This window comes from Macrosteles quadrilineatus, unplaced genomic scaffold, assembly GCF_028750875.1.
Source record: "Macrosteles quadrilineatus isolate MER2022 unplaced genomic scaffold, UCM_ALF_1.0 Scaffold_7__1_contigs__length_78375512, whole genome shotgun sequence".
Taxonomy (NCBI): Eukaryota; Metazoa; Arthropoda; class Insecta; order Hemiptera; family Cicadellidae; genus Macrosteles; species Macrosteles quadrilineatus.
The window spans coordinates 39,946,343-39,958,543 of NW_026542600.1; the positions used below are offsets into that span (position 1 = coordinate 39,946,343).

General features: G+C 36.5%; 1 protein-coding gene across 4 annotated transcripts in view; it reads left to right on the plus strand.

The window, feature by feature from the left end:
* The window catches only part of LOC128997928 (ATP-dependent DNA/RNA helicase DHX36-like), an 88,784-nt gene that overhangs the window by 15,953 nt on the left and 60,630 nt on the right, over positions 1-12,201 (plus strand). For all 4 annotated transcript variants that reach the window (XM_054423762.1, XM_054423765.1, XM_054423764.1 and 1 more), the window contains exons 4-9: positions 1,259-1,431; positions 4,078-4,262; positions 7,764-7,930; positions 8,703-8,983; positions 9,327-9,381; positions 9,542-9,647. In XM_054423762.1, coding sequence (XP_054279737.1) covers positions 1,259-1,431; positions 4,078-4,262; positions 7,764-7,930; positions 8,703-8,983; positions 9,327-9,381; positions 9,542-9,647 — 967 coding nt within the window. The remainder of the gene's footprint in view (positions 1-1,258; positions 1,432-4,077; positions 4,263-7,763; positions 7,931-8,702; positions 8,984-9,326; positions 9,382-9,541; positions 9,648-12,201) is intronic.

Genomic DNA, 12,201 nt, shown 5'->3' on the forward strand with positions numbered 1-12,201 from the left:
CGAGATTCGGATTCGACACATCACTACTTATGAGATTTACTTTTGACACACAGTCGGTAAATTAAGTGTAAACTTAAACTTCCTTACATTCCTTCAAACTATTTTCTTCTGAATATTTCAACAAAACAAACAGCAATATGCGTTGCGAGTGGGCGTGACGCTCGGCACTAGTGTGAGCCTTTATCCCCAGCAAGGACAGAGCGAGTTGGCGGCGGCCCGTACTTTAACCTGAGCGTGCAATCCAGGGAGTATATTTATCGATAGTTAAAACTACCTGCCTTAATGTCTGATGCATGTTCTTTAGCTTTCCTTTATTGCTGGTACTGTAATCTTAATAGAAAGGGTTCCTTTCAACTTTTCTACAGCTTCTGTCAATTCTGTAACTTTCTCAGCACCTATCGGTCTCTACATCGGTATCATACACATCACTTTTAAGGAGTCCCCAAACAAAGAATTCCATATGCATAATATAAGGAAATGCAACAGATCTGCCTTTAAAAAAACCAGAAAACTATGCCTCTTACCTCAATAGTGTAATAGAAAGAAGTACTATCCTTTTGCTTATACTTTATTTTTAAGTTTTTCCCATATAGGGGCATTAGTTATCTATTACCGTAGGTCACATGGTAAGACCTAGACCCAGGACCCATTTAATTTTTCATTTGGATGTTCCCAGAAGCCAAAATACTATCCGATAAAATTCTAAATATTAAATTATAAGAATAATTGAGTGCTTGTTAGCACAATAACTTAAGTAAAAACCACCCGATTTTTTAAAAAAATTGGTAAAAACCCCCATAACCTACGTTTATTTGAACGAATTCGTGAACTAAGATGACTAGACTATGGGAACAGGAGTTTTGTAAAAAAAAAATGGCTTTTTCCCATTTTGATCTTTTAAACAATTTCTTTACAAAGAATTTAAGCCAACAAATAGTTAATTTAGTATATTGAAGCATTTTTGAATGACTAACTTGAAGGTTATGAAGAAAAAATAACCTTACATTTAAATCTCTGTATTATTCTTATGGAGAATAAATTAACTGTTGTAGTTTGCTTAATACCAAGCTATTAACAATTTACTAAATCCAAACTTAATTACCTTTCTTGTACTGTAGCAGCTATCATAAGTTCCCATTTAACTTAATGCCATTTAATTAGGGAATAAATCTGACATGTTTAAGGCAATATTTTAGTGAAAACCCAACATGACAAATGAAAAGTCATAATGGGGTATTAATTATTGTGAATGTTACAGGATAGAACCAAACCGCTTCATCAGTGTGTTTAAGGACACAATTAGTTTTCCTGAGGATATTTTAACGTTGAAACCTGAGACACTTGAAACACTAGAGCAGATATTGTCCTCAAACCCAGTGACAACACATGACAGAGAGATGGCTGTGCCCAAGACTATCACTAACTCTTCAGGTCAGTATTTTATCATTGCTTTACTTTACTTGCTTTTCTTTCTTATAAAATGGCGACCTTACGAATGATCTTGTGGCTTGATAGTAGGGGTCTGCGGTGCACCGAAAAAGTCGGTCCGGTACGGTACAAGCTTAATTACCGTCATCGGTTCGGTACAGCATTTTACGCGGTACAAATTCGGTTCGGTACAGCCTATTATAATAATAAATTACTTATCATAGTCAAGGGTGGTTGGTTCTGAGCACATAAAAGTCTTACCTATCAGATGTTTGTTTACGATCTTCATAATTTATTACTAGGGTGATGATGCAATAAAAAACCCATTAGCAGTCCCAAATCCATTAACATTTTATCACAACAATAATTGTTGTATTCAAGTACTCAAGAACTGTTGAGTTTTATCACTTTTATTCCTTTACGACTTTCCCCAATTCTATTTTATCATAAAAATAATAGTTTTATGATGACTGTAAATGTTATCTCTAACTCAGTCAGTATTTTCGTGAATATTCAATTTGCCGCTGGCCATTGCCTACTGCCATAAAACTGTTTATGGCTTCATATTAAAGTCGTTACTAATCTACAATCTTATTTTATAAGTTTAGATATTTGTTATGGATAATTTATCTTTCTATTGATGAAACCAGAAGCGTTACTAATCTACAATCTTATTTTATAAGTTAAGATATTTGTTATGGATAATTTATCTTTCTATTGATGAAACCAGAAGCGTTACTAATCTACAATCTTATTTTATAAGTTAAGATATTTGTTTTGGATAATTTATCTTTCTATTGATGAAACCAGAAGCGTAGTAGTTGTTGTTTGCATATTTTTTTCCGTTATGCAAGCCTACTCGGTCTTAAATTAATGTCATTGCATGTTCTGTATCTTGTCTTATATTTTTGGATGTGGCTGTTATAGGTTGAAATGTTTTTTGTTTCTTAGATTTTTTTATTGTGTTGAAGGTACTTTATGCAATCTAAATCTTATGAAATAGAATTATGATAGTGATTTTGCTACCCTCATTGTAACCTACTCAATTTATATAGGCCATCCTAAATAATTAGGTCTAGGCCTGGGTCTTTTGACTCTTTGGAAGATCCTTAAAATATACTAAGAAAATTGGATTGAGTCTGAGTTAATGAACTAATGATTGTTATGTGTGGATGTTAACTTTGTAAATGAAAAGACAATAATATTACTCTGTGGTAATCCAAATTTTAGTGTAAGAAAAAAAACTTTGCAAAAGATGTATCCATCTTATAATTAGTTTTCAAGCTGATAAAAAAGATGCTATTTGCCATTACTTCATCATAACATCCTGTTATTCAAGTACTTCCAAGAACTGTTGAGTTTTATCACTTTTATTTCTTTACGACTTTCCCCAATTCTATTTTATCATAAAAATAATAGTTTTATGATGACTGTTAAATGTTATCTCTAACTCAGTCAGTATTTTCGTGAATATTCAATTTGCCGCTGGCCATTGCCTACTGCCATAAAACTGTTTATGGCTACATATTAAACTTGTAACTCATCTACAATCTTATTTTATAAGTTAAAATATTTGTTATAGATATTTTATCTTTCTATTGACGAAACCACAAGCATAGTTGTTGTTGTTTGCATATTTTTGTTTTCGTTATTTAAGCCTACTCGGTCTCAAATTATGTCATTGAATGTTCTGTACTGTATCTTGTCTTATATTGTTAGATGTGGCTGTTTAAGGCCTGTTTTGTAGTTTCCTATATTTTTTATTGTGTTGAAAATACTATATGCGATCTAAATCTTATGAACTAGATAGTGATTTTGCTACCCTCATTGTAACCTAATCAATTTATATATAGGCCCTCCTAAATAATTAGGCCTAGGCCTGGGTCTTTTGATTCTTTGGAATAGCTTTAAAATATACTAAGAAAATTGGATTGAGTCTGAGATAAACTAATGATTGATATGTGTGGATGTTAACTTTGTAAATGAAAAGAAAATAATCTTACTCTGTGATAATTTTAAAATTTTAGTTTCAGAAAAAAACTTTGCAAGAGTTGCATCCATCTTATAATTAGTTTTGAAGCTGATAAAAAAAAGATGCTCTTTGCCATTACTTCATCATAACCTCCAGTTTTTCATTGTCGTCTGCTGTGAACAGCTGGCAACTACACTGTCTTCATACTGAATGCTTTTATACGTTTTTTAAACATTTAAAAAACAACTAGACATTGTGTTGGTTAGAAATAATTTACCATAGGTGAAGCCTTTATCTTAACTGTGATTTCCCTTGACACAATCCTCGTAGCAGTAAAAGGTTTTGTTTTAATAATGTGTGGTACAGTAATTGTTGTAAGAAAACCATCATTGTAGGATACTATCCATTTTCATAGTAATGTCAATGTATTAAAGTTAAAAATAATGGTTTGAATACAGTTCTGAGAAGAAAACCGCAAAAATACGGGTAGCCGCGTACCGCGTACCATACCGATTTTGATTGTACCGTACCGAACCGTACCGACCTTAAACTTCTGTACCGCAGACCCCTAGTATTTAGTATGTTTCCTTATAGTTATAACACCAATACTATGATTGAAAAAAATTGCTTGGGAAAAAGTATTCTTTTTACTTTATATTTTTATAATGTTCAATTAGTATTGTCTGGAAGAAACCAGCCGGGTCAAGCCAAACCTCTCATCCCCAAAACAGACATCAAGCGTACATTATCATTCAGACAAGTGCTGCCTATATACAACTATACGGCGGAAATCATTGACACGATTGAAAGTGGACGTATTACACTCATTGTTGGGGAAACTGGATGCGGAAAGACAACTCAGGTAAGAAAATTTTATTACTGAAAGTATGGTACCCATTCTTAGTTTCCTTATGCACTCACAGATGTAATTTCTGTTTAAATATTCCTTTTCTTTTGGAGCTCATGAATTTCTTATTCTACGAAGTATTCTATGATTATTTAATGGATCAGCTTACTCCTCTGTAGCCCGTAAAAGTGAAGTGATGTTAGGCCTACTTTAAACACTTCAGTTTGGTCTTTATAGTATAAATGTGAATTGGTGAAAGAGGATGGAATCATTCTGTATTTGAGCTGAAGCCGATCAATCAAGAACAACTAATAAATATAATTAATAGTATAAAAGGATGCTCTGCTCCAGGATGGGATAACATCCCTGCAAAACTTGTTAAGACCTACTCAAATTATCTTGTTCAACCCCTATTACATCTGATAAACCTAAGTATCCGTTCAGGAGAGTTTCCTGACCTATTCAAAATTGCAAAAGTCATCCCTATCTACAAATCTGGTGTCAAAGCTGAAATGAGTAATTTTAGACCAATATCTTTACTTACCACCATAGATAAAATTCTAGAAAAATGTGTAAAGATCCAATTAACTAATTATCTTGAAACAAATAAAATTTTATCTGAATCACAATATGGATTTAGGAAAGGGAAAAATAGCCTACTTCCGATGTTTTATTTGACTTAACCAAATTAGTAAATGAGAAAATCAATGGAAAAAATAAAATTATTTTAACTTTCCTAGACTTAGCAAAAGCATTTGATTCTGTAAATAGATCCAAATTATTACAAAAACTTGAATTAATAGGGGCAAAAAATAACACATTAAATTGGTTTTCTTCCTATTTCAAAAATCGTAAACAATATGTTTGTATTAAGGGAATAAATTGTGACCCAACGATTGTTGACTATGGCGTGGTTCAAGGAAGTACACTTGGACCTCTGCTTTTTCTGGTATACATTAACAACATATCCAAATTAAATATAAATGGAAGCATATTTCTGTTTGCTGACGACACGGCTTTGGTATCATACGGAAGCACCTGGGATGAGGTTTACAATAAGGCATCCTCTGACCTCATCAAAATAAAAAACTGGTTTGATCACAATCTACTTTCTGTTAACGTACAAAAAACTAAAAGTTTACCAATTATCCTTAGAGATAATTATGGTCCAGGACAGAGGATCCTAAAAATGCACTCTTGTGGCGATCCGGAGTCCGTCAACTGTGGATGTGAAATAATTGAAAAGGTTTTAACTTATAAATATCTAGGCGTAGTAATAGATCAAAAATTATCATGGGTACCACACATACAGTACTTAAAACAAAAATTAAGAAAAATGATATATGCTTTTGGGCAGTTGAGCCATGTGCTCACTCCGGATCACTGCAGGAGTGTGTACCTCGCCTATGTGCAATCTATAATGCAATACGGGGTTCTGGCGTGGGGTGGTGCCTCCTCCGCCGTGCTGGAGCCACTGGGGGTGACACAGCGCTCGATAATAAAAACCATTCTAAAAAAAGGACAAAGATATTCTACTGATCTGCTATTCTACGATTTTCCTGTACTCAATATTAGACAATTATTTATTAAAACCCTTCTAATCTACATTAAAGACAACAAACACAAAATTTTCACACAGCCAACTCACACATATATAACAAGAAACCGATTAAACTTTGGATACACAATACCCAGATTAGGTTACAGAATAGAGCTTTCTAATCCATTTTATATTGCACATCAATTATACCGAAATCTTCCAAATAATATCATTCAGGCAGAGAGTAGCAGTGCAGCCGTTTTCGGGAGAATAGTTGGAGAGTGGCTGTTACACGTCGGCCCCACGGCTGCTGAAAATTTAATCCATTCACCATACGTTTGAATAAAAAAAAAAAATAATAAAAAATCTATCAAATCTCCAACTTATCAGCCAACCCATGCCTATGTCAAAACTTTTAGACCAGCTTGATTTTTGTTTTTGAATTGTAATTATTATTTTATTTTATTTTGAGGGGTATTTTTAATGTTTAATTAGCTTTAACTTAACAAGTGTTTAGAACTTATATTCTGATGGTTCTATGTTGGCCAGGACTAAGATATTTTATTTTATTTTTAATTTTAATGAATAAGTTATATTATTGTTAACTAGAAAAGTTGTTTTATGTAATTGTATATATTTTTTAAGAGTGACCAGCGAGTGCCATGGACTCTTCCTCACGCACAGACGTGTAGTCTTGTGAGGAATATTTTTTTCCTTTTATAAAATATGTCACTTTTATTTATTGTACTTTATTGGAAAATAAAGAATCTTGAATCTTGAATCTTGGAATATAGCTGGTTTAGTGGTTATAGGGAAAAACTTGTATCCTGGTTTTTAGTCAAATGTTAATAAAATTAAATAGTCCCGGCTCTAGGTCTTACCATGCCACCTACAGTAATTGTGTCTTCCCTATAGGGAAATTCACTGAAAAATAAGTCTACACAAAAATTATAATAACTTTGTTCAAATCTCATTTTATTAAGCTATTCCTTTTTACTTTAGTCATTCAAATAGGATGTTCAGCCGCTCTGAAAAATTGAGGATTGTAGGTGCAAAAAGTCTGCGAATCAACTTGAATTTTATACGGATCGGGAATTTGGTAATAATCGCCAAGAGCCATGGCCAAGCCTTGATTCATTTACAGTGTTTCATTGGTTCTCTTTTAACTTTGTAAGGTAATTGTGATCACCAAAGCCGATTATAGTGTCGCTGAGACCACAAGGGATGCTCACGAATGTTCTTGTGATCATGGGAGTGCCAATCATGGTATCGCAGAAACCGCAAGAGATGCTCAAGTGTGTTGCTATAAATGCGGGAGCCGATGATGATTTCGCAGAAACCGCTAGGGATGCTCATGAGTGTTGTCAGGATCCCAGGAGACAATAATTAGTGTGTACTATAAAACAAAAAATTATATTTTTTGTAGTAGCCTGTGCCAGCTTTCTGCAGGCAGAGAAAAATCTGTCCATTGGCCAGGGCCGGAATTACCACTAGACCGACTAGGCACTGGCCTAGAGCGCCAAATTTTGAAGGGCGCGGCATTGGCGGCACAACATATTTTCTTAGAGCGTCTTTTTAAATGTTTTAGAGGCAATGGGCTAGATTTTGAAAGGCGCGGCATCGGGGGCACAATATATTTTTTGTAGTGCGTCTTTTTAATTGTTTTACAATAACCACCAGCCAGCAGGGCTGGATTTCACAATTGGCCTGGTAGAGGTGACAAAATGCTAAATCCGGCCCTGCCATTGGCCATATTGGTCAAAAATGGTCAAAAGTATGTTCAAAACAGTAGAATCGTCAGATTTTGCACCTAAAGATTTTATGAACTGTACTGTAAAACTCTGTAGCAACATAACATTACAATTGTAGTTAGTTATTCAATTCCTATTTAAGTTAAAAGTCCTAAAATAGCTTAGTATTGTTATACTGTTGTGACTGCATTGGTCAAGGTTTTATGTTGTTTTCATGGTTACCAGATACCACAATTGATCATGGAATTTGCTGAGTTTCAAAAAAAGACCTGCCAGATATTATGCAGCATGCCACGGAGAGTAGCGGCTGTAACCATCAGTGAGAGAGTGGCATTTGAGAGAGGTGAACGTATTGGCGACACTGTCGGCTACCATATCCGTCTCGAATCAAGGTAATCAACACTCTGTGACATACTCTGCACACTGAACTCAAATCAGAAATTGATGTGTCAGGTTTAAGTACCATTACTAAATAGTGCTGAAATTCAGATAACTTTTACTTTCAACCAATTATTGCCTAGGCTGTGGTTTACAAAACAACAAGTTCAGACTCATTACCACCGCCCCACCACTCCAGGGAATTAATTGAATAGGGATAATTGAAAGAAAATTGTAATTTCAAACTGGTCTACCAACGTTAGCAGTCATCTATTATCCCTAGTCACTCTTACCGGTTACTGTCTCACCTCTGTGTTCTCTAGACAGTTAAATGTCTATGTTTACTCCTTTAAATTGGCATCCTGCAACCGGTTGCATATTTCAGCAAGATTAGAATTGAGTATGAGTGTAGAATAAAAGGATTTAATCCGTGAAGCTTTGTTCGCTGGTCTTGTGGTTAGAGTGTGAGACTTCTGTCCTAGAAGCTTGGGTTCAAATGCCGCCATTGACCAATGGCAATTTGGATAACGTATACAAACACAAAATGATGCATTGATTTGAAAACTACTATTCTCAAGTATGACACAGTTACAAAATTTTACAATCCAACTATTTTATGTACATGTGTTATAATGTTGACCGGTATTTGTTATAAGTATATGGTATAAGTTGCGGTGGGTGGATTTAGATTCTGACCATGTAAAAATGATGGGTTTCTAAAGCATTGAATTCTCCCTATATCATGGGTTTTCTCAAAAAGCCATATAATAATTTTGTGTGTTTCAGAACGTCTTCCGAAACAATTCTCACATATTGTACAAATGGTGTCCTCCTACGCAGTCTACTGAGCGGAGACCAGTGGCTAAACAACATGTCACACATCATTATTGATGAAATCCACGAGAGAGACAAGCTGACGGATTTTACATTAATCGTATTGAGAGACGCCCTAGTCAGATTCAGCCACCTCAAGCTGATCATAATGTCGGCTACAATCAACACACAAAAGTACAAAGACTACTTCAAAGACTGTAAAGGACTTGGAAATGGATGTAACATCGTTGAAGGTTAGTCATTTGATATCTAAAAGGGAATTTTACGGAAGAATGATTTGACACACTGATGAGTGAGTAGTTTTGATTTTTTAGTCAAATTAAAATTGTCTCCGTTCTTAATTGAACTGATAAGAGGGAAGCTGACCAAAGACTTACAAAACAAAAGTCAGTGATTTTAGCTTTTTTAGAATCTTTAGGCTAAGTTTATTTGACACAAAGGTGTTGGGCTATGGAAATCTCAACTATTTCATTATTTTGAACTAAGGTAAACAAATAAAAACGTTGTTAAATACCTTATGGCTGTGGTTATTTTTATCTTTTGAGGTAATACTAATTTTTGTGTTACTTTTTACAGTGCCTGGAAGGACTTACAAAGTGACTGTAATTCACCTGGAGCACATTTTGCAAGCGTAAGTAGAAAGTTTAAATTTTCTTAAATGCTAGTTGTAAATGTCTACAGGTATATTAGTTACAAAGCAGGCCTTCAATCATACACAGTTGTGACAGTTACTCCACAGTTACATCTGTGTCATTTTCAGACATTGCTAACAATGTTATTAAATTTTTCAGTGTGAACTACATGTCTCCAGAAATGGCCATGGAGGAATTGAAAAATCCAATACATTGGCCTTTAGATAATACTGGCATTGAACCTCTTGCAGAGAAAATATCCAAGGTAAGGTTGAAAAACTTAAAACTAGGTTAATAATATAAACATTATAAGTAAAGGTTAGTACATTCTCTAAATTAAAGAAGTATACTGTACACGTTCGCTGCTACGGACGTTCCGGAACGTCAGCCGTGCCAAGGCGCCAGGAGCTAGGAACGTTCCGGAACGTCACCGTTCGTTGTTGTTTAACGATTCCATGGATCAGCCAGCTCGTCACGATTGTCCTATATTTCTTTGCAGCTCGTGGGGACGTACCTTTCTGACAATAAAAAATATAGTTTCCCAAAATCACCATCAGGGTTGATAGAAAAGGGCTTTGTTCCACCTCTTTCCTGCTAGATAGATAGCGACACTACTTTACCGACTGCATCCTGGGTAGTGCTGCTATCTATCGGAATCACTTAGTACTACGTCCAAAGCCAGTTTTATTGCAGAACATTGCCATCCAGTATAACTACTGTTGTTTTTACTGTAATTCAGTGTATCGGCGGCAATGTTACGCAGCGGCGAGCGTTAGTTCAGTTCCTGGCGCCGTCCCAGGATCTAGCAGTCAGCAGTGAACGTGTTAAAGAGGTCTTCCAACCTAAACGTACCCAACTGAACAGCGGCTGTAAGCTTTTAGTGCTCTGCAGAGTTGTATTGAGTTGGGTTATGTCAGGTGGGACTAGGTTAGGGCTTTCTCTATAGCTGGTATTACAAGCAAATAGAAATAGCAACATAATCAAAACACCATTTATAACAGACTTGACTTGACATACGTGGCCGTGATCACAAGAAATTATCACAGCTGTTGCTGCGATAACAGGAAATCACATATTTTGCGTCAATTCCAATATATATTATCACGGATATCCGACACCGTGAGAAACTATCACGGGTGTTGCCGTGATCAAGGCGATTGATCACAGTTGTTGCTGCGACCTTGAGAAATTATCACTGAATTCGCTGAAGGGATTTTAATGTACTAGCACGTGTAAAGAAGTACTTACTTACTTTCCGTATCCGGAAATCAGACTTCGTTTTTCCAAAAATTAGCTACCGATATGGCTTTGTCATTCGCTTGTAAAAGATCATCTAGTGTGCAAGACTGGTCTAGGCGTGGACAGATAAGCAGATGGCCAGGATCCTGAACAGCACCACACGCACACAAGATGTTTTCTTCGTCTGGTAAGAGACCCCATTTTTGCATGTTTGTCTTGCATTTTGGTACCTCGACCCTGATTCGATTTAGGGTCTTCCACACCGTGTAATGCAGGCCTCCATCAGGAGCCAGTTCCTCTCTAGCTGGTATGGGAGGGTTAGTCAACGTGGCCTCCCACCTTGCCACCCGATTGCTTGAGAGTGATCCATCCAAGACTTTAGTCCGTGATAAAACGCTCTTTCTAGACCGAAGCCGTCGCTCTGCAGGTTGGTGGCCGTGTAATGGGTGACGAGGGTCTGTCTCTTGCTTAGTCCTTTCTGCGTCGGCAGTGACATCACGTCAGATTGATGGAGGGGCAATCCCTATGATAGAATAGAGTTTGTGTACTGGGATTGGTTTCAAACACCCAGTTACAATCCGAGCCATGTCATTGACTGTAGTGTCAACCTTTTTTGCATGTGACGATGCATTCCATACTGGTGCAGCGTACTCCGCAGCCGACACACTGAGCGCTAAAGCTGAGGTTCTGAGGACATTAGGGTTAGCACCCCAGCATCTGCTGGTGAGCTTCCTGATGATATTATTCCTCGCTGAGACTTTACCCCTTGTCGCAATACAATGCGCCTTAAATGTCAGTGTGAAGTCCAGTATGACACCAAGATATTTGGGTGTAGGACAATGCTGAAGACGGTCTCCCCGCCACCTCACGGCCTGCTTCTCTATTGTTTAGGTGAAAGGTACAAACTTTGGTCTTAACAAGGTTCGGTTTGAGGTGATTTGCGTCATAGTACTGGGTTGGTCATTAGTGTATATGTTAAAGAGCTGGGGCTAAGACGCTATCCTGAGGCAATCCATTTCATTCCTCCATCTACTTTTCTTGCCTTGAAGGGACACGAAAAACCGCCTGTTATGAAGAAAAGTGGTTATCATTGAAGTCAGCTGATAGTCTTTGGTAATGCTGTACACTTTTCCCAAGAGTCTTCGATGGTTTACGGTATCGTAGGCAGCTGTTAAATCTACAAAAGCGACACCCGTGATCTGTTTTCTCTCAAACCCATCCTCAATGTGCTGGGTCAGGTTTAAAACTTGGCCAGAACAAGACTTGCCTGATCGAAAGCCTGCCTGTTGTGGAATGATCTTTTCTTCTAGAAAATCGCCGATTCGATTGAGTATCAGACGTTCTAAGATTTTATATGTGTGGCATAAGAGAGAAACAGGTCGAAAGTTCTTAGGATTGTTTGGATATTTCCCAGGTTTGAGCAGTGCAGCCACGCAAGCTTTTCTCCATGCCTTTGGTATATGTATTTGGCTTACGCACATGTTCATGAGGCTCAACAACCATTGCATGGCATTTTTACCTAGGTTCTTTAGTTGTTCGACTCTGATCTCGTCAATACCTGGAGCTCTATTAGTCTTTAA